The 19,158-nt window shown below is 40.8% G+C and overlaps 1 protein-coding gene across 1 annotated transcript; it reads left to right on the plus strand.

Moving 5' to 3' along the window:
• The first annotated feature begins 1,246 nt into the window (after window positions 1–1,246).
• Window positions 1,247–15,900, plus strand: LOC138945548 (uncharacterized). The gene is made up of 9 exons (XM_070316996.1): window positions 1,247–1,878; window positions 2,227–2,334; window positions 5,555–5,740; window positions 7,109–7,367; window positions 8,432–8,612; window positions 10,785–10,962; window positions 13,068–13,232; window positions 14,278–14,388; window positions 15,673–15,900. The coding sequence occupies exons 1-9, from the start codon at window positions 1,809–1,811 to the stop codon at window positions 15,795–15,797; spliced, it is 1,383 nt and encodes a 460-aa protein (XP_070173097.1). The 5' UTR covers window positions 1,247–1,808; the 3' UTR covers window positions 15,798–15,900.
• Window positions 15,901–19,158: the final 3,258 nt, after the last annotated feature.

Genomic DNA, 19,158 nt, shown 5'->3' on the forward strand with positions numbered 1-19,158 from the left:
TGTGAATGAGCGTGCACGAATACGGAGGTGTATCAAATAAAGGAAAAAGACATCCATACAACCGTTTTGGTGCCTGTAGCAGAGGGGACGGCAAACAAGGCCATTATGTCTCATTGCATTCAAGGTCAACATTATACCGTCACCGACAGTCGTGCAATGAACACCATACAAGGGCTGATATCACTGTAATGTGAAAATCTCTGAGCATTTCGAAATGTGTCCATTTTGGCCAATTCTGGCTCTCGAGTGTTGGGATGAAAGTTAAAAGGGAGGGATTGCTCGGAGGTAAGCGCATTGGGGAAGAGTGGGGGCGGTGGGTGGGGGGGGGGGGGTCAAAGGCAAGTTGGTTGGGAGGGAGGATGAGGGAAGAGGCAGACGGAAAATAAAGAGGATATGTGTGTCAATTTAGGTTCCTGACAGTTACAGCAAAAAAGAACTTAGACGGCATCTATCTGTTCATATCTGGGGGTGGGGGGGGGGGGGATAGTCAGTCAGTGTCACTTTATCTTGAAACACGGACCCGTGCAACGTACTGTGATCAGCGAGTCCATGTTAACAGAACGCAAAAAAGAATGTAGCCACAATTTACTTATTTATTGATTTAAAAATATATAACTTTATATTTTCATTTATTCATGACATTAATCTATTTCTGAAATTATGTAGATGTATCTATTTATTTATTTATTTATGTATTTATCTATTTATGTGTGTCGTTGATTATTTATCTATTTCTTTGCTTTATTTATTTGTTTTACCAAATTTGATTTTATGGTGATACTTATTAAGCTACTTGTAAGCTACCTTCAACACCGTGAGCCTTTTAGTTATCTGTTTGCTCGTTTTCTCGATTTCTTTCTCATGTTATTCTTTGTTGAATGTATAGAAAAGTTAAGAAGATAACCACATGAGAAGAAACAAAGAAAGAAACAAACAAAACAAACACAAAACGAAAACAAACGACGAACAAGAAAAGAAGAGAAGAAAAACCATCACTATGGGCAAATTCAGTCTTTTCCGAATTCATGCAACTTTAAAAGGTCAATTTTACAATACTCTGTTCCGTTAGACCAAATAAGGCAGATTTCACGCATCACGTATGAAGAGAAGAGTGGGTGTCCACTTAACTCTACGTTATTGCTTCATCGCGACTCATCACTTGTACTGATATATAATGAGTGTCATTGACTGCACTTAGGTCAGTAAAAATGAGAGTATAGGAATTACTGACCATTTGTGTCCCAGTTTAAACTTGTAAATTGAGCAGAGTATCACCGATTGTTCTACAGACAGTAACATGAGAGAATAGGAATTACAGACCAGTTCATTGTTATACATTGAGCAGCGTATCGCCGAAAGTCCCGAAAGTCCCACAGACTTAGGAATTACTGACCATTTTGTGTCAGAGTTTTAAATTGCTGTGGTGTATCAATACTACTATAGAGTGTCACCTGCCGGGCTAGAGGCAGTTAAGTTGAGAGTGTATGAATTACTGAATATTTGTGTCTGAGTTGAAATTGCTGCATAGTTTTGGACGCTTGTGCTTTTAACGGTACCTTCAACAAGTGTCACCCTAGCTACGGGGGAAATAATTTGAAAGCAGAAATTACTGAACAGTTGTGTGTAAGTTTAAATTGTGTTGCATCGCATTGTGTCACAGTCGGACGATTGTACTTTTAACGGTACCCTCAACAAGTGTCACCCCCAGGACTCGGGGGGAAATAATTTGAGAGCAGTTATTACTGAACATTTCTGTGAGAGTTGAAACCATTGCTTTGTGTGAGAGTCGTGGCATTGGACTGGTGACCATGAAGGCTGCTCGCTGCATTGCGATGTCGATTGTGTTTGCCTTCGCTTTGAGGAATGTCGCTCACGCAGGTCAGATATTGCCTTTTTTTTTCCTCGTGTATTTTTAGTTTTGGTTCAGGTCGCTGCGTGCCATTGGATGAACTGTTGATTTTTGTGTGTGAATAGGATCCAGTGTTCAGTTAGGCCATGCATGTCTTTCACTCCCTGGCATTTTTCTTGACTCATCTCGGAGAGGCAGACTGAGATACGGTATCCATGTTCCTCTCCCGTGTCACTACAGTGTTTACGTAGAAGACCTCGGTCATTCTGCCATAAGTGTTGGTGGCTGATTACACCTAAACACGCGTACACCTGGGTAGCGCGACTCTTGTTGGTTGTTTCGCTTAATGTACCATTTTGTTATATGTCTGGTGCCAGCGCCAAACGTGCTACGACAGCGGAGAACTCAGATGGAATGGTTCGACCCCATGGACAACGTGACGGAGGCAGACTTCTATTCCTTGACCGCCGCCATGGCTGCCATGAGTAAGTGTATGCCATGAGTAAGTGTATGTCATGAGTAAGTGTATGCCATGAGTAAGTGTATGTCAAGAGTAAGTGTATGCCATGCGTAAGTGTATGTCATGAGTAAGTGTATGCCATGAGTAAGTGTATGTCATGAGTAAGTGTATGTCATGAGTAAGTGTATGCCATGAGTAAGTGTATGCCATGAGTAAGTGTATGTCATGAGTAAATGTATGTCATGAGTAAGTGTTTGCCATGAGTAATTGTATGTCAAGAGTAAGTGTATGCCATGAGTAAGTGTATGTCATGAGTAAATGTATGTCATGAGTAAGTGTATGCCATGAGTAAGTGTATGCCATGAGTAAGTGTATGCCATGAGTAAGTGTATGCCACGGGTAAGTGTTTGCAATGAGTAAGTGGACGCCATGAGTAGTGAGTAAGTGTATACCATGAGTGAGTGTACGCCATGAGTAAGCGTATGTCATGAATAATTGTATGACATGAGTAAGTGGATACCATTAGTAAGTGTATGTCATGAGTAGATGTATGCCCTGAATGAGTCTACGCCATGAGTAAGTGTATGCCATGAGTAGGTGTGTGCCATGCGTAAGTGTATGCAATGAGTAAGTGTATGTCATGAGTAAGTGTATGCCATGATTAAGTGTATTCCATGAATATGGGTATGCCAAGAGTAAGTGTATGTCGTAGGTGTAAGCCATGAGTAAGTGTATGCCATGAGTAAGTCTTTGCCATGAGTAAGTGTATGTTATGAATAAGTGTATGTCATGAGTAAGTGTATGCCATGAGTAAGTGTATGTTATGAGTAAGTGTATATCATGAGTTAGTGTATGCCATGAGTAAGTGTATGTTATGAGTAAGTGTATGTTATGAGTAAGTGTATGTCAAGAGTAAGTGTATGCCAAGAGTAAGTGTATGTCGTAAGTGTATGCCATGAGTAAGTGTATGCCATGAGTAAGTGTATGCCATGAGTAAGTGTATGCCATGAGTAAATGTTTGCCATAAGTAAGTGTATGTTATGAGTAAGTGTATGTCATGAGTGTTTGCCATAAGTAAGTGTATGCCATGAGTAAGTGTATGCCATGAGTGAATGTATGCCATGAGTTAGTGTATGCCATGAGTAAGTGTATGTGATGAGTATGTGTATGTCATGAGAAAGTGTATGTCATGCGTTAGTGTATGTCATGAGTTAGTGTATGCCACGAGTAAGTGTATGTCATACGTAAGTGTATATCATGAGTAAGTGTATGTCATGAGTAAGTGTATGCCACGAGTAAGTGTATGTCATGATTTAGGGTATGCCATGAGTAAGTGTATGCCATGAGTAAGTGTATGTCATGAGTAAGTGTATGCCATGAGTAAGTGTGTGCCATGAGTAAGTGTATGCCATCAGTAAGTGTATGCCATGAGTAAGTGTATGCTATGAGTAAGTGTATGCCATGAGTAAGTGAATGCCATGAGTAAGTGTATGCCATGAGTTAGTGTATGCCACGAGTAAGTGTATGTCATGAGTAAGTGTTTGCCATGAGTAAGTGTATGCCATGAGTAAGTGTATGCCATGAGTAAGTGTATACCATGAGTGAGTGTACGCCATGAGTAAGCGTATGTCATGAATAATTGTATGAGATGAGTAAGTGGATACCATTAGTGAGTGTATGTCATGAGTAGATGTATGCCCTGAATGAGTCTACGCCATGAGTAAGTGTATGCAATGAGTAAGTGTATGTCATGAGTAAGTGTATGCCATGATTAAGTGCATTCCATGAATATGGGTATGCCAAGTATAAGTGTATGTCGTAGGTGTATGCCATGAGTAAGTGTATGCCATGAGTAAGTCTTTGCTATGAGTAAGTGTATGTTATGAATAAGTGTATGTCATAAGTAAGTGTATGCCATGAGTAAATGTATGTTATGAGTAAGTGTATATCATGAGTTAGTGTATGCCACGAGTAAGTGTATGTCATGAGTAAGTGTATATCATGAGTAAGTGTATGCCATGGGTAAGTGTATGCCAAGAGTAAGTGTATGTCGTAAGTGTATGCCATGAGTAAGTGTATGCCATGAGTAAGTGTATGCCATGAGTAAGTGTTTGCCATGATTAAGTGTATGTTATGAGTAAGTATATGTCATGAGTAAGTGTTTGCCATGAGTAAGTGTATGCCATGAGTAAGTGTATGCCATAAGTTAGTGTATGCCATGAGTAAGTGAATGTCGTGAGTAAGTGTATGCCATGAGTAAGTGTATGTCATGGGTTAGTGTATGTCATGAGTTAGTGTATGCCACGAGTAAGTGTATGTCATGAGTAAGTGTATATCATGAGTAAGTGTATGTCATGAGTAAGTGTATGCCACGAGTAAGTGTATGTCATGATTAAGGGTATGTCATGAGTAAGTGTATGCCATGAGTAAGTGTATGTCATGAGTAAGTGTATGCCATGAGTAAGTGTGTGCCATGAGTAAGTGTATGCCATGAGTAAGTGTATGCTATGAGTAAGTGTATGCTATGAGTAAGTGTATACCATGAGTAAGTGAATGCCATGAGTAAGTGAATGCCATGAGTAAGTGTATGCCATGAGTAAGTGTATACCATGAGTAAGTGAATGCCATGAGTAAGTGTATGCCATGAGTAAGTGTATGCCATGAGTAAGTGAATGCCATGAATAAGTGTATTCCACGAGTAAGTGTATGCCATGAGTTAGTGTATGCCATGAATAAGTGTATGCCTTGAGTAATTGTATGCCGTGAGCAAGTGTATGCCATGAGCAAGTGTATGCCATGAGCAAGTATATGCCATGGGGACAATGCATAGTTCATAGCGTGCAGAGATTGCCCAAGCACATCAATTAACATTTCAATTATACGAGGTATTATTCAATTAACGAAATGATCAAACCTGTTTTATGAATGTCTCAATTCACTTATCATTTAAAGTAATATATCATTTAAAGGGCCAAACCTTTAACTGGTATCACTTGCAGAGATGACGTCATTAGATTGTTGGACATTTTTGGAGACATTACATTCAGACCATTTTCGGCCACGAATATCCCTTCAAATAGAAGAAGTTTTCTAAGCTCTTTTAACTCTAAACATTTGTTGGCGAGTTGAGACCATTTTAGGAGAATACCTTTAAGTAGAACAAGTTTTCCGAGGCATTTCAACTCGTGCGAAACTCAGTGAAAACCATGATAGGTAGCTTACATCACTCTGTTCTCGAACCACAGACCCACCGCCGGAATGGCAGGATGCCTCGGCCCAGGGGTACCGCCCAGGTCGCGCCACCACCACCCACAGTTGCAACCACATCTGCGGCGTGCCCTCCAACCTGAGGAGTTCTTCTTACATGAAGCCCAGCGGTCTGTCTCGATTCTACCAGAAGTACACTGAGGCCTACGGTATACCTGTACTAGGTAGGATACATCATTTGGGTACATATGCACTGGGTGATTAAAGTTCCTCCCACTGACCACTGTTTTTTTGCATAAAGTTGTGAAGGTGTTGGATTGACAGCCAGGGTAGATACATCATTTGGGTATATATGCACTGGGTGGTTATATCCATTGGGTAAGCATGCACTGAGAATGTTCATCATCTTGGCGTACCGACCTGCACTAGGGTGGGTATAGATCCCTTGGAAACACTGGGTAGGTACGTATATCGCTTAGGCAAACCTGTTGTTGATTGATGTTAAACAAGCAGAAAACGGTCTTGGAATTTTGGCATAACGTAACTCGATTCTTGGCGATTATTATTATTGTGTGTGTGTGTGCTATAGACTAGATAAATCATTCTGCATACGAAAAATTTCTCAAACATACGACGGACAAATGATACATTATTTAACAATCTTTTATCTTTCTATCCATACCAGGTACACATATATATATGTTACAGTTAATCTGTGAAACCAGGGAATACGTGTATTAACTAAACTATTTTAGGTAATAGATGAATTAACTGGGTTTTTTCCGTCAGTTAATTCATGTATTACCTAGTAAATACACGTATTCGATGGTTTCACAGATTAACTGTATAACATATATACTATTTCCTAATAAAAATAATCAATTTTGGCCTTCTGCTGAAATGAGTTACGCCAAGATTCCATGACGACGTCAACATGGAAAACTGGTCTTAGATCCTGCATGGGTTGTACGAGATACAAGTAACACAACCCTAGAATTTAAAAAAACCACCACCTTCTGTTTCACATTTTCTTCTGTTTCTCTTTCGCTGTCCCAGGAGATCTGATATACAAAGGGAAGTAAGCACTCTAAATGCATACGACATGTGCAACGGAGTAAGCGAGAGTTGTACGGAACCTTCCTCCTGGCACCTGAGAGAATAACAAGCATTGAAATGAACAAGGGACTTTCATCCTCATTAGGTAATTATTATTATCATTGTTTCTCGGCGAACGTGAGAAGAAGAATCATTGTTTCTCTCATGTGCCAGGAGACAGGTTCCGGATAACTCTCACTTACTCGATCCATTGCACATTGAGTGTATGTTGCTAGTTTTAGTGAATGTATTTTTAAATGCTGTCCAGTGTCGTCTTTAAATTGATGTCGTTCATCGGTTTGCATAGATCTATGCGTGTGTTGGTGTACATGGCTTGATTGGATGTTTCTTAACGGCAATGTCAAAACAAATTCCCAACCTTGGGCAATTAAAGATTCTGTTTGCTGTATTCTGTATTGTGTATGTCGGAAGCATTTACAGCGCTTATTTCCCTTTGTTTATCAGATCTTAATTTGCTTTAAAATTCTCTGTCCCAGGGTCAAGCCGCGTGTCGGACAACGCCATGAAGAGAGCGTGCTACGTGCTGCGCTTTCTCTTCGCTGACCACTCGCGCGTCAGACAATCGTACTACGCGCGGTCAGGGCGTGTCGCGGTCATCGGGGCCAACGAACGCACCACGGACATTCCCGAGCACAGCTGGCTTGGAGACTCCTGGAACCAGAGGGCAAGGGGTCTGGGCGCTACGGACGGTGCCCCCGTGTCTACCTGTGGGGAGGAGAACATTCTCTGTTTCAGGTAAGTTTACATGAAGTACTTGGTATATGTTTTAACCAGAGGGGCAGGGGTCTGGGCGCTACGGACGGTGCCCCCGTGTCTACCTGTGGGGAGGAGAACATTCTCTGTTTCAGGTAAGTTTACATGAAGTACTTGGTATATGTTTTAACCAGAGGGGCAGGGGTCTGGGCGCTACGGACGGTGCTCCCGTGTCTACCTGTGGGGAGGAGAACATTCTCTGTTTCAGGTAAGTTTACATGAAGTACTTGGTATATGTTTTAACCAGAGGGGCAGGGGTCTGGGCGCTACGGACGGTGCCCCCGTGTCTACCTGTGGGGAGGAGAACATTCTCTGTTTCAGGTAAGTTTACATGAAGTACTTGGTATATGTTTTAACCAGAGGGGCAGGGGTCTGGGCGCTACGGACGGTGCCCCCGTGTCTACCTGTGGGGAGGAGAACATTCTCTGTTTCAGGTAAGAGTACATGAAGTACATCATTATTTTGCATAGGTTGCCTGTGCTTCTACCTGTGGAGAGGAGAACATTCTCTGTTACAGGTAAGTTCACATGAAGTATATATGGCATAGATTTCCCGTGTTTCTACCTGTGGGGAGGAGAACATTCTCTTTAACAGGTAATTTTATATGAAATACATGGCATAGGTTGCTCGTGTTTCTACCTGTGGGGAGGAGAACTTTGTTTGTTACAGGTAAGTTTACATGAAGTTCATGGCGTAGGTTTTAACTAGAGAGTCAGGGGCCAGTGCGTAACGGACGGTTCCTCTGTTTCTACCTGTGGCAGATGAACATTCTCTGCAGGAGTGACCGTTGGAAGGACGAAGACATCATGATTCATAAGTTTGCTCACTGCTTAGCGCCAAGTAACTTAACAGTGACCTACTTTCCGTTGTGCGTGGCCTACTTTCCGTTCTGTGTTTCACGTGCAGGAGTGACCGTTGGCACGACGAGGACATCATGATCCTCGAGTTTACTCACGGTGTGCACTTGCTTGGCGCCAAGTAACTCAGCAGTGACCTACTTTCCGTTGTGCGTGACCTACTTTCCGTTCTTTGTGTTTCACTTGCAGGAGTGACCGTTGGCACGACGAGGACATCATGATTCACGAGTTTGCTCACGGCGTGCACCTGCTAGGGGCCAAGTATGCTATCGGAAACTGGCAGTCCAGGCTGCAGAGCTTGTATCGCTCTGCCAAATACAGCAGTAAATGGGCCAACACCTACTCCATGTCCACGCAGGACGAGTACTTTGTGAGTAGAGCGAATGTAGTCCCTCACTTCTTTGTGTGTCCTGTAAACTTAGAGTTGCTTGTATATCAAATAACCAAAGGGAAGTAATCGCTCTTTATGCATACGACATGCGTAATAGAGTAAGTGAGATTTGTACGGAACCTTTCTACTGGCACCTGAGAGAATAGCAAGCATTGAAATGAACAAGCGACTTTCATCCTCAAAAAAGGATGATCGTCGCAAGCTCATAATATATGCTTGTGGATGAAAGTCGCTTGTTCATTTCAAAGCTTGTTATTCTCTCAGGTGCCAGGAGAAAGGTTCCGTACAACTCTCGCTTACTCTAGTACGCATGTCGTATGCATAAAGAGCAATTACTTCCCTTTGGTTATTTGATATCTTAACAACGCTCTGCCTCATTTCGTTTAAGATAATATTGTTTATCCCACATACGTGAGAGAGACACTCGTGAGATGAGATAATAATCGTTCAAATCACACGTGTGTATATCATGTAAATGAGGTCATGTCAAGCAAGTCTGGCAGGGACCTGTTTTTCCACTGCTTATGATGCCAAAGTCACCGAGACAAACGTCATTATAGAAGAAAAAAAATTGCGCTCGCTAATTACCATCGATGAATTTTTAGAACTAACACGTCACGCCACACTTTCAGAGTGACGTTTCTTTACTTTGACGTAATAGATTGCACGAGTCTTTAAGAAGAGATCGAGGTTCCAAAACAAGCGTCTTCAATTCAGCTGCCTCGACTGCGGGACATTTTCAGTAAAGTAAACGTAAGTACAGTATGTAGGATAAAAACAGAATACTACATGGCTTGCTGTTTCGTACCAGATTTACACTCGTTGCTTTTTCGTTCGCAGTTCAATATTTAAAAAAACCAACTCGTGTAAATCTGGTACGACACAGCAAGCCATGTAGTATTCTCTATTTTTGTATTGTCTCTTCAGCAGTGAGTGCATTTCAAGACTGATGCAAGTTAGTTTCCTTTTTCAGTTCACATTGTAAACTCCATGCTTAGAACTATTTACTATGGCTGCCTAAATGGCGGGGTAAAAAAACGATCATACACGTAAAATTCCACTCGTGCAAAACACACGAGTGTACGTGGGAGTTTCAGCCCACAAACGCAGAAGAAGAAGAAGAAGAAGAACTATTTACAATCAGGTCTATCACTGTGAAAAGAAGGTTTTAAAACGTCCTCACTTTCAGCTTAGCTTACAGGGTAGCACACAATAACAATAAAAGTGTACTCAAAATAAACATGGACAATCAAATATAAGAATATATTTACGGTGAGTATATTTGTTATTGTTATCTTGTTATGTAGTTCTACTCACCTGCGGAATTGTTTTCTTTCAGCGTAGCGTCAAGTAAACATGACGCTGGTTTACCACAGTCTTAATTGTAAATGTTGGCTGCTGTTGTTTAATAATGTTTACCTTATACAAGTTATAGAACTAGTCAATCTGAAGAGCCGCATCCCTTTTTCTTAAACATTTTCCACGCGCACCACCCATTATGATCCTCACAACTTCTGGGTGTAATTTCTCCAATGCAGTTCAGTAATCCCACCTGTTTTTTTGTTGCAACTTCTGAATGTGGAGGTTGGTTGGTTGGTTATTAGTTTAATAGCGTTTCTTTAGCTGATATATTACTACTCGAGACCAATGCAAGTTTCCGAAATGTGGAAATATACAGAATGTTGTTACTAAATTTGTACTACTCAATCTATATTTAAAATGTCTTAAATTCATGAATAATGTAAAACTTTCTTTAAAAACGTCTTACTAAAAATATGGTACGCCACTTATGGTTGTTCTGCAAAACAACACCAAGGTGTTTGTACTGATTCACTCGACGTCCCTTTCTTAGTAATCTTCAAGATTACTGTGTTCCAAGGAAGCTGTTTCAAGGTTAGCAGTGTCCGAAAACTGTTACAAGGTAACACCATTTGCAGTCGGAAAAAACCCAACTTTGGCAGTGTCTTAAAACTGAGAGAGGTAAAATCGCGCTGAAATGCGCCAATATTGACTTTGGAATTGGAATCATTCCGTAAACGCCATGTTGATCTCCAAGGGACATAACTACATGGTGGACTGTTGACGAAGAGAGTAACGTTGGGATACTGTTTTTGAAGTTGCCTTCCTTCTTTGTTTTTACTTTTCTCCCAGGCTGAGGGCGCACAGAGTTTCTTCGACTGCAACCCGTACTACGCAGTGTCTAACGGCGTCCACGGCCCCATCAACACACAAAGCAAACTGCGTTCCTACGACCCCGGTCTCTTCCGTCTGGTCTCCGATGTCTTCCCTTGTAACAACACATATCTGCTACGCTGCAAGCACTCACGGGGTAGGTAAGAGTTAATTTGAAGATTAATTTTTCTGTATTGAATTTTAGTTTCCATTTATCCATTTGTGACTTTCCACCACTGAATGAGTCGCATGTCACCTCGCGCGGGGGGCGGGGATGTAGCTCAGTCGGTAGCGCGCTGGATTTGTATCCAGTTGGCCGCTCTCAGCGTGAGTTCGTCCCCACGTTCGGCGAGAGATTTATTTCTCAGAGTCAGCTTTGTGTGCAGACTCTCCTCGGTGTCCGAACACCCTCGTGTGTACACGCAAGCACAAGACCAAATGCGCACAAAAAAGATCCTGTAATCCATGTCAGAGTTCGGTGGGTTATAGAAACACGAAAATACCCAGCATGCTTCCTCCGAAACTGAGCGGCGTATGGCTGCCTAAATGGCGGGGTAAAAACGGTCATACACGTAAAAGCCGTGGGAGTCTCAGCCCATGAACGAACAAACAAACAAACCTCGCGCGGTTCTGCGCTAGGCTTAATATAGTCTGGGGGGTGTCTGGTAACAGTGTGAGGGTCACCTTAATCACAGGCTTATAACTCAAAAGGTGTTTGCTCTTTTCTAAAACGGTTTTCACCACTAGATAGAGCATTAAAAACTCTTAAGGAAAATGTAAAAATATGAAAATCATGCAAAGGTGACATGCGACTCATTCCGTGGTGGAGGGTCACAATTGTGATGTGTGGTTTTTTTTGCATGCAGGGCATTGGCGGGTTGGTTGGTTGTTGTTGTTGGTGTTGCTGTTGTTGTCGTTGTTGTTGTTGTTGTTGGTGTTGTTGTTGTTGTTGTTGTTGTTGTTGTCGTTGTTGTTGTTGTTGTTTGTATTGTGAGTGTTTCGTGTGTGTTATGTCTGTGTGTGCGTGAGCGTGTGCGTTTGCTCCGCATGCGTGCTTGAGTTTGTGTATCTGTCTACGTGTCTTGTCCATTAGCAGTATGGCCATCTTACTGACCGTCTTTTTGTTGGTCTGCGTCCGTCTTCACATCCTCCTACTTGTTTCCCTGCATGTTCATTTGCCTGTTTCACCCTACGTACGATGTGTCTCGAAACACCTCCGCGCGGAGGGGTTTTGCGGCCAGCGCAGTAAAGTGAAAAAAGGGAAAATTGTCTCGGCTCGCTCGGCAGCAAGCGCTATGTCTCGAGACTGTGGTTATTAAACAAAGTATTTGCTTGTTATGTGAGTGTGTTTTTTATATTTAGTCAAGTTTTGACTAAATATTTTAACATCGAGGGGGAATCGAAACGAGGGTCGTGGTGTATGTGCGTGCGTGCGTGCGTGTGTGTGTGTGTGTGTGTGTGTAGAGCGATTCAGACTAAACTACTGGACCGATCTTTATGAAATTTGACATGAGAGTTCCTGGGTATGAAATCCCCGAACGTTTTTTTCATTTTTTTGATAAATGTCTTTGATGACGTCATATCCGGCTTTTCGTGAAAGTTGAGGCGGCACTGTCACGCCCTCATTTTTCAACCAAATTGGTTTAAATTTTGGTCAAGTATTCTTCGACGAAGCCCGGGGTTCGGTATTGCATTTCAGCTTGGTGGCTTAAAAATTAATTAATGACTTTGGTCATTAAAAATCGGAAAATTGTAAAAAAAAATAAAAAATTTATAAAACGATCCAAATTTACGTTTATCTTATTCTCCATCATTTGCTGATTCCAAAAACATATAAATATGTTATATTCGGATTAAAAACAAGCTCTGAAAATTAAATATATAAAAATTATTATCAAAATTAAATTGTCCAAATCAATTTAAAAACACTTTCCTCTTATTCCTTGTCGGTTTCTGATTCCAAAAACATATAGATATGATATGTTTGGATTAAAAACACGCTCAGAAAGTTAAAACAAAGAGAGGTACAGAAAAGCGTGCTATCCTTCTTAGCGCAACTACTACCCCGCTCTTCTTGTCAATTTCACTGCCTTTGCCATGAGCGGTGGCCTGACGATGCTACGAGTAAAATGGCATTGCGTTCAGTTTCATTCTGTGAGTTCGACAGCTACTTGACTAAATATTGTATTTTCGCCTTACGCGACTTGTTATCGTTTCACTCAGAGAATTTCTCACATAATGGTCGCTAATGATGTGTGACAGAGACGGAACTACAGCAGCCACTGCGGATGAACTGTGACCTGGATGGGGGTGGTGTGACCCAGGCTCCAGCCTCAACCACTACGGGGGGAGGCGGTGGGGGTACCACAGTGCAACCCCCCACAACCACAAGACAACCCCCTCCCCCAACCACCGCTAGTCCTGGAGGTCAGCGTGAAATTATTGCCGTTTAAGGTCCAAAAAATAAGCTTTTACCGGAAATAGCTCTGTCATGATTTAAAAGCGTTGTGTAAGAGTTACGCCCCGCTTTTCGCGTACAGACTGCAAACACGGGGTTGACCGGTTAAAAACGCGATCGCAGCGAATAACTGACTCCGATGTGACAGAGATAGGGAAAGGGGGGATTAGGGGGTGAATGTGATTATTTAACCTTCGCCCGTCCGGGTTATCGACTACACACGGAAGTCATCGTAGGGCCATGATGCGACATTTTTTCATGATTTCTTCTTTGAGAAACATGGATCCGCACGGCCCCACGATGTTTGTAGTCTAAATATGACATATTTTTTTTAAATACTTCTCGCTGAAATTTTAGGACATACGAGCTTTTCATGTGCCTGGGGCATTCTTAAAAGTTCATTAAAAAATTCCAACTAGTGTAAGAGATATTTGCAATTAAACACCCTTCTGGGTCCACACGGACCCACGACCACCGGCGAAGGTTAATGCAAAACTTGATCTTTTTTGACTCGTTATTTTCCTTGGTTATGTTTTAATCGGATAACTTGATGAGTGAGTTGGTGGGATGTGTGAATAGTCATTGCGTCAGTAAATAAGTTAGTGAGTTAGTTGGTTAGTTAGTTGGTTACTAAGTAAGCTAGATGACTCGAAATTCCTTGTTAATTATCGTTTAGCTCTTGGAGTTTTTAGCTCACATGATTTTAATTTGTGTTTCTTTCTTTGGGTTAATGATTTCAGACGTGACAACAACAACAAAAAGTTTAAACGAAATCTCTCTGATTTTTTTTTGTAACGTCAAGAAATCCGTTGTGGTATGAGTTGTTCGTATTTTTGCCTTGTTTGTTTTACTTTGTTTTGTTTTTATTGTAGTTTAGTTTTATCACATTGTTAATTTTTTTCCTGGTGGTTTTCAAAAAGTAATCCGTATGTTCCGGTGTTCCACCCTTTCAATGGTCAGTTTTCACTGAAATTACATCAGAAATATATACATATACGCTTTTTTCGCTCTCAGATTGCACAGACAAGAACAACTACTGCAGCAGTTGGGCAGGTTATGGTTACTGCCAGAGTTATTCCTCTTACATGCGGGTTAACTGTCGCCAGAGCTGTAACTTGTGCGGAGGTAAGACATAACACGTAGACAATATGGATTAAAAAAAAAACAAGAAATGTTTAGTTTATGCATAGACCAAATAGCCTGGACCGCCAACTCGTCACGTGACCCTTCGAGGTTACGACGCTCGACTTTCACAGGGGCGCTTAGCGTCCGGTTTGAAAGACAGTGAAAAGAAAGCACGCTCCAGTTATTTGTGACAATGGGAGGTGACAATGAACTGGATTTTCCAAAACTCCAAACTAAACTTAACAAAACTCATCGAAAAACATGTTCCATATGCACTTTAGCTGAGTTTATTTTAGCATTTTCAGAACTTACCTCGGCAACTTCGTCCATGTTTACAATCGACACCGGATATGACATCCCCCTGATTTCTGAAAGGCCAAGAAGAGCGGGGTAGTAGTTGCGCTGAGAAGGATAGCACGCTTTTCTGTACCTCTCTTCGTTCCTAAATGCGAGGGGCCGCTACCTCGTAATAGAGAGAAAGAGCGGAGAGAGAGCTAGTTGGCGGTCCAGGATAAATGGTCTTTGGTTTATGGAACGTTTGATTATAGACAAAACGACTTGAAACTTTCAATAGAACTTTGACCTGTTGGTCTTTAACGTGGTCAAACAGTTAGACGCACAACAGACATACAGTGGTTAAATAATTGTGTGACTTATCTTTCAATGTTTTCTCATTATGTTGTGAAAAATGTGAGTCCAAGTTACAAAAAAGTGCCTTTTATGGAATATGTAAACAGAGCACAACAAAACAGAATAACACTTGCAAGCAAACGATGAAAATCATCGAACCAGTCAACCGATCAACAGAATAATGTACGTGCCTTCAATGTGGAGCAATATATTCTCTAAAAATGAAATGAATTGCGAAATATTCCTTTGCTTGTTTGTTAGTTCCTTTTCTTGTTTCTTTCTTTCTATCTGATTTTATTTGTTGTTGGGTTGTTTGTTTTTCGTTTGTTGTTGGTTGTTTGTTTGTTTGTTGATTTTCTTTTTCTTTGTTTCTTTGTTTCTTTGTTTCTTTCTTTCTTGGTTTGTTTGTTTGGCTGTTGCTTTGTTTGTATGTTTGTTTCTTTTCTTTTTTGTTGTTTGATTGTATGTTTGTTTCTTTCTCTGTGTCTTTCTGTCTGTCTTTTCTTTCTTTCTTGGTTTGTTTGTTTCTTTCTTTGTTTCTTTCTTTCGTTCTTACTTGGTTGTGTGTTTGTTTGCTTGTTTTTTTTGTTTGTTGGTTTGTTCCTTTCTTTCGCTTTCTTTTTTTGTGTTACTGATGACAGCATTGTATCGCAGGAGGTGATGGAGGAAACTGCAGTGACGACAGCAGGCACTGTGGCTACTGGTCGAGGACCGGGGAGTGCACTACCAACCCTTCATACATGCACCGACACTGCAAGAAGAGCTGCAATCGCTGCTGAGCAACAGCTATATCGATGACAGGTGTGTCGTTAGCAAGGGAGGATACGCCACATTTTGCTACTGAATGAAGAAGGTGGTTGTTCCCCTTGATAAAGAAGTATTGACGTTGTTAGGCGTGAGAATTACTTGTGTGTGTGTGTGTGTGTGTGTGTGTGTGTGTGTGTGTGTTCTCTGTCTACTCATTTTTAACACCCTCTGTCTGCCTATTGGTCGGTCCGTCCGAGTCTGCCTCTCTCTCTCTCTCTCTCTCTCTCTCTCTCTCTCTCTCTCTCTCTCTCTCTCTCTCTCTCTCTCTCTCTCTCTCTCTCTCTCAAACACACACACTCTCTCTCACACACACACACACTGTCTCTCACACACACACACACTGACACACACACAGACACACAAACACGCACACAGACACACACACACACACACACACACACACACACACACACACACACAACCGACAACAACCAACACTTCACACTACTCAATAATCAATAGTACAACACAGATATTCGCAATCAGCACCCATGAACTCGATCGATAAACGAACTGCGCAATTCATAAAAATCAATACCAGGACCTTCCAGTGCACAAGAGGTGTATATGTCGCAAGCGCTCGACATAGAAAAGACCTATTGGGGATTGACAGACGAAGTGGCCTAGCTTTTGTACAGTCGTAAACAGGGGGTATATGGCTGCATGGAGAAATGGTATACCTACAGACACGCGTAACCAGTTCCGCACAAAACCAATCCGCCGCATGAATGCCGTGTTGTGTTTGGATCTTGTTTTGGTTTCCCGTTTCTACCTGACTGAGCCGTTCAATACCCACAGGCGTTTGCAATTTTTAACAGATTTGGTTTAAACAAAATTATATTCGGAAGATACAGGGTGGCATAATTATATAGTACAATAGAAACACTTGAGACCACACAACAAGCTAAGCTTATACTAAGTGTAAACATTTGTTGTGTGTGCTAAACTTTATGAGAGTGCTGACACATAACATGCGACTGTTCATATTCATTGGCAGCATCATATGATCACCATTGTCTCTGTGTGTTACTTTACTTTTAATTAACAAGATAACAAAAAATGTCCTCATTTTCAAGAGTTTTTGTTAATCGAGTTTTCAATAATAACAAGCTGGGTAACAGAAGAAAAACAAGTCGCGTAAGGCAAAATAACAACATTTAGTCAAGCTGTCGAACTCACAGAATGAAACTGAACACACTGCTTTTTTCACCAAGACCACATACTCGTCGTTTTGTCAGTCCACCGCTCGTGGCAAAGGCAGTGAAATCGACAAGCCATGCAGAATAGTGCAGTTGTGGTCGCGCTGAGCAGGATAACACGCTTTTCTGTATGTCTATTCTTGTTAGCTTACTGAGTTTGTTTTTAATCCAAACATTATCATATCTATATGTTTTTGGAATCAGGGACCGACAAGGAATAAGATGAAATTGTTTTTAAATCGATTTCGGAAATTAATTTTAATAATAATTTTCATATTTTTAATTTTCAGAACTTGTTTGTAATCCAAATATAACATATGTATATGTTTTTGGCATCAGAAAATGACGAAGAATAAGGTGAAATTATTTCTGGATCGTTTAATAAAAAAAAAATTAATTAAGACCAAACTCATTCATTAGTTTTTAAGCCACCAAGCTGAAATGCAATACCAAAGTCCGGCCTTCGTCGAAGATTGCTTTACCAAAATTTCAATCAATGTTATTGAAAAATTAGGGTGTGACAGTGCCGCCTCAACTTTTACAAAAAGCCGGATATGACGTCATCAAAGGTATTTATCGAACAAATGAAAAAAACGTCTGGGGATATCATTCTCAGGAACTCTCATGTCAAATTTCATAAAGATCGGTCCAGTAGTTTAGTCTGAATCGCTCTACACACACACACGCACAGACAGACACACACACACACACACACACACACACACACACACACACACACACACACACACACACACACACACACACACACACACACACACATACACCACGACCCTCGTCTCGATTCCCCCTCTATGTTAAAACATTTAGTCAAAACTTGACTAAATGTAAAAACTATGTTCATTTCTGACAAATCCAATTGGTGAATGGTTTTGCGCTTCAGTTAAAAGTTGGATTGCCAAAGTCAAAGCCAATCAGGCTTTTAGTTTAATCTGTGGTTTTGGATTCGTGTTTCCGATAACAACGATTGTTGAGATTTACTCTTAAAGATCCAATCGAAGTTGATAAATACCGCGACGACTCATGGTCAATTTGCAACTGGTTATGTTGAACTTCGTAGCGTTGTAAATCAGTCATGGACGTTTTAATTATGCTCTGCAATCGTCATAATTATGATTTACGAAAATTCGTAAAACATTTGAACGAAAGGAACATGCTAAATTAGATTGCAGCTCTGTGAATTTTTAGACTGGAAGAAACAAAATGTATGGCGTGATGCTTGGCGTTCTAAAACACAGGTGCCTGAAATTAGCAGTGTCTTACACATTTGCAAAAAAAGAATTAGGACGGTTCAAAGTAAAATAAAACGCGTCAGGTTTAAAGAAATCAGAAGCATTACGTTCCCGTTTGAATGCGTGTATCTCAGAAACACAACCAGAATCTACGTTTTCATAAGTTATTCGGGTAAAAGATTAAAACGAAAACTTTGCAAAACTGAACTGATACGCCTGTGAATACGCCTGTGACCTTGAACATGTCGAACAAATGTATGTCATCCCAGATGGTTAAAATCAAGTATAACCTCAAAGTGTTAATTGCATGCCTTAGTCTTGTTGAGGCGTTTCTGAAGGGTTCGGGGACAATGAAAATATGGCAATAGTCCATTTTCTCCCTTATGGGATCGTCGAATTTGGCACTGATAAATAACACGCAGTTGTAACTTGCTGAATAAATTAGGTGACCTTAACCTTGAACTTAGTTGCGCATTTAGTATTCTTTCAAAAAAACTATGGCTCCCTCTGACTTATTATTTCGTTAACTCTGCACTAACAAAATGACATTTGACACAGTCCCAATGTCCCCGGCCTCGGTCGATATATCGATGAAACAAAAGACGATATGCTCCCTCGGACCGACAAAAATGCTGGTCTGACTACAAGCCACCAAACATCTTATAATTTACTTACGCACGAACAGTGCTGTTCGTGTTTGTATTTGGTGAGTACGGTTTTATATTCAGTCAAGTTTTGACTAAATGTTTTAAGACATTTTTTTTTATAAAACAATCCTTAAACAATTTGATCTTATTCTTCATCATTTTCTGATTCCAAAAACATATAAATATGTTATATTTGGATTAAAAACAAGCTCTGAAAATTAATAATATAAAATTTAT

This window comes from Littorina saxatilis, linkage group LG13 (genome assembly GCF_037325665.1).
Source record: "Littorina saxatilis isolate snail1 linkage group LG13, US_GU_Lsax_2.0, whole genome shotgun sequence".
Classification (NCBI taxonomy): domain Eukaryota; kingdom Metazoa; phylum Mollusca; class Gastropoda; order Littorinimorpha; family Littorinidae; genus Littorina; species Littorina saxatilis.

Bases quoted from the DNA above. Each gene is read 5' to 3' on its own strand.
- LOC138945548 (XM_070316996.1), top strand. From the start codon at position 1,809: ATGAAGGCTGCTCGCTGCATTGCGATGTCGATTGTGTTTGCCTTCGCT. The intron at 8,613-10,784 runs GTGAGTAGAGCG...CTTTTCTCCCAG, and splicing joins CCACGCAGGACGAGTACTTT to GCTGAGGGCGCACAGAGTTT. The intron at 14,389-15,672 runs GTAAGACATAAC...ATTGTATCGCAG, and splicing joins GAGCTGTAACTTGTGCGGAG to GAGGTGATGGAGGAAACTGC.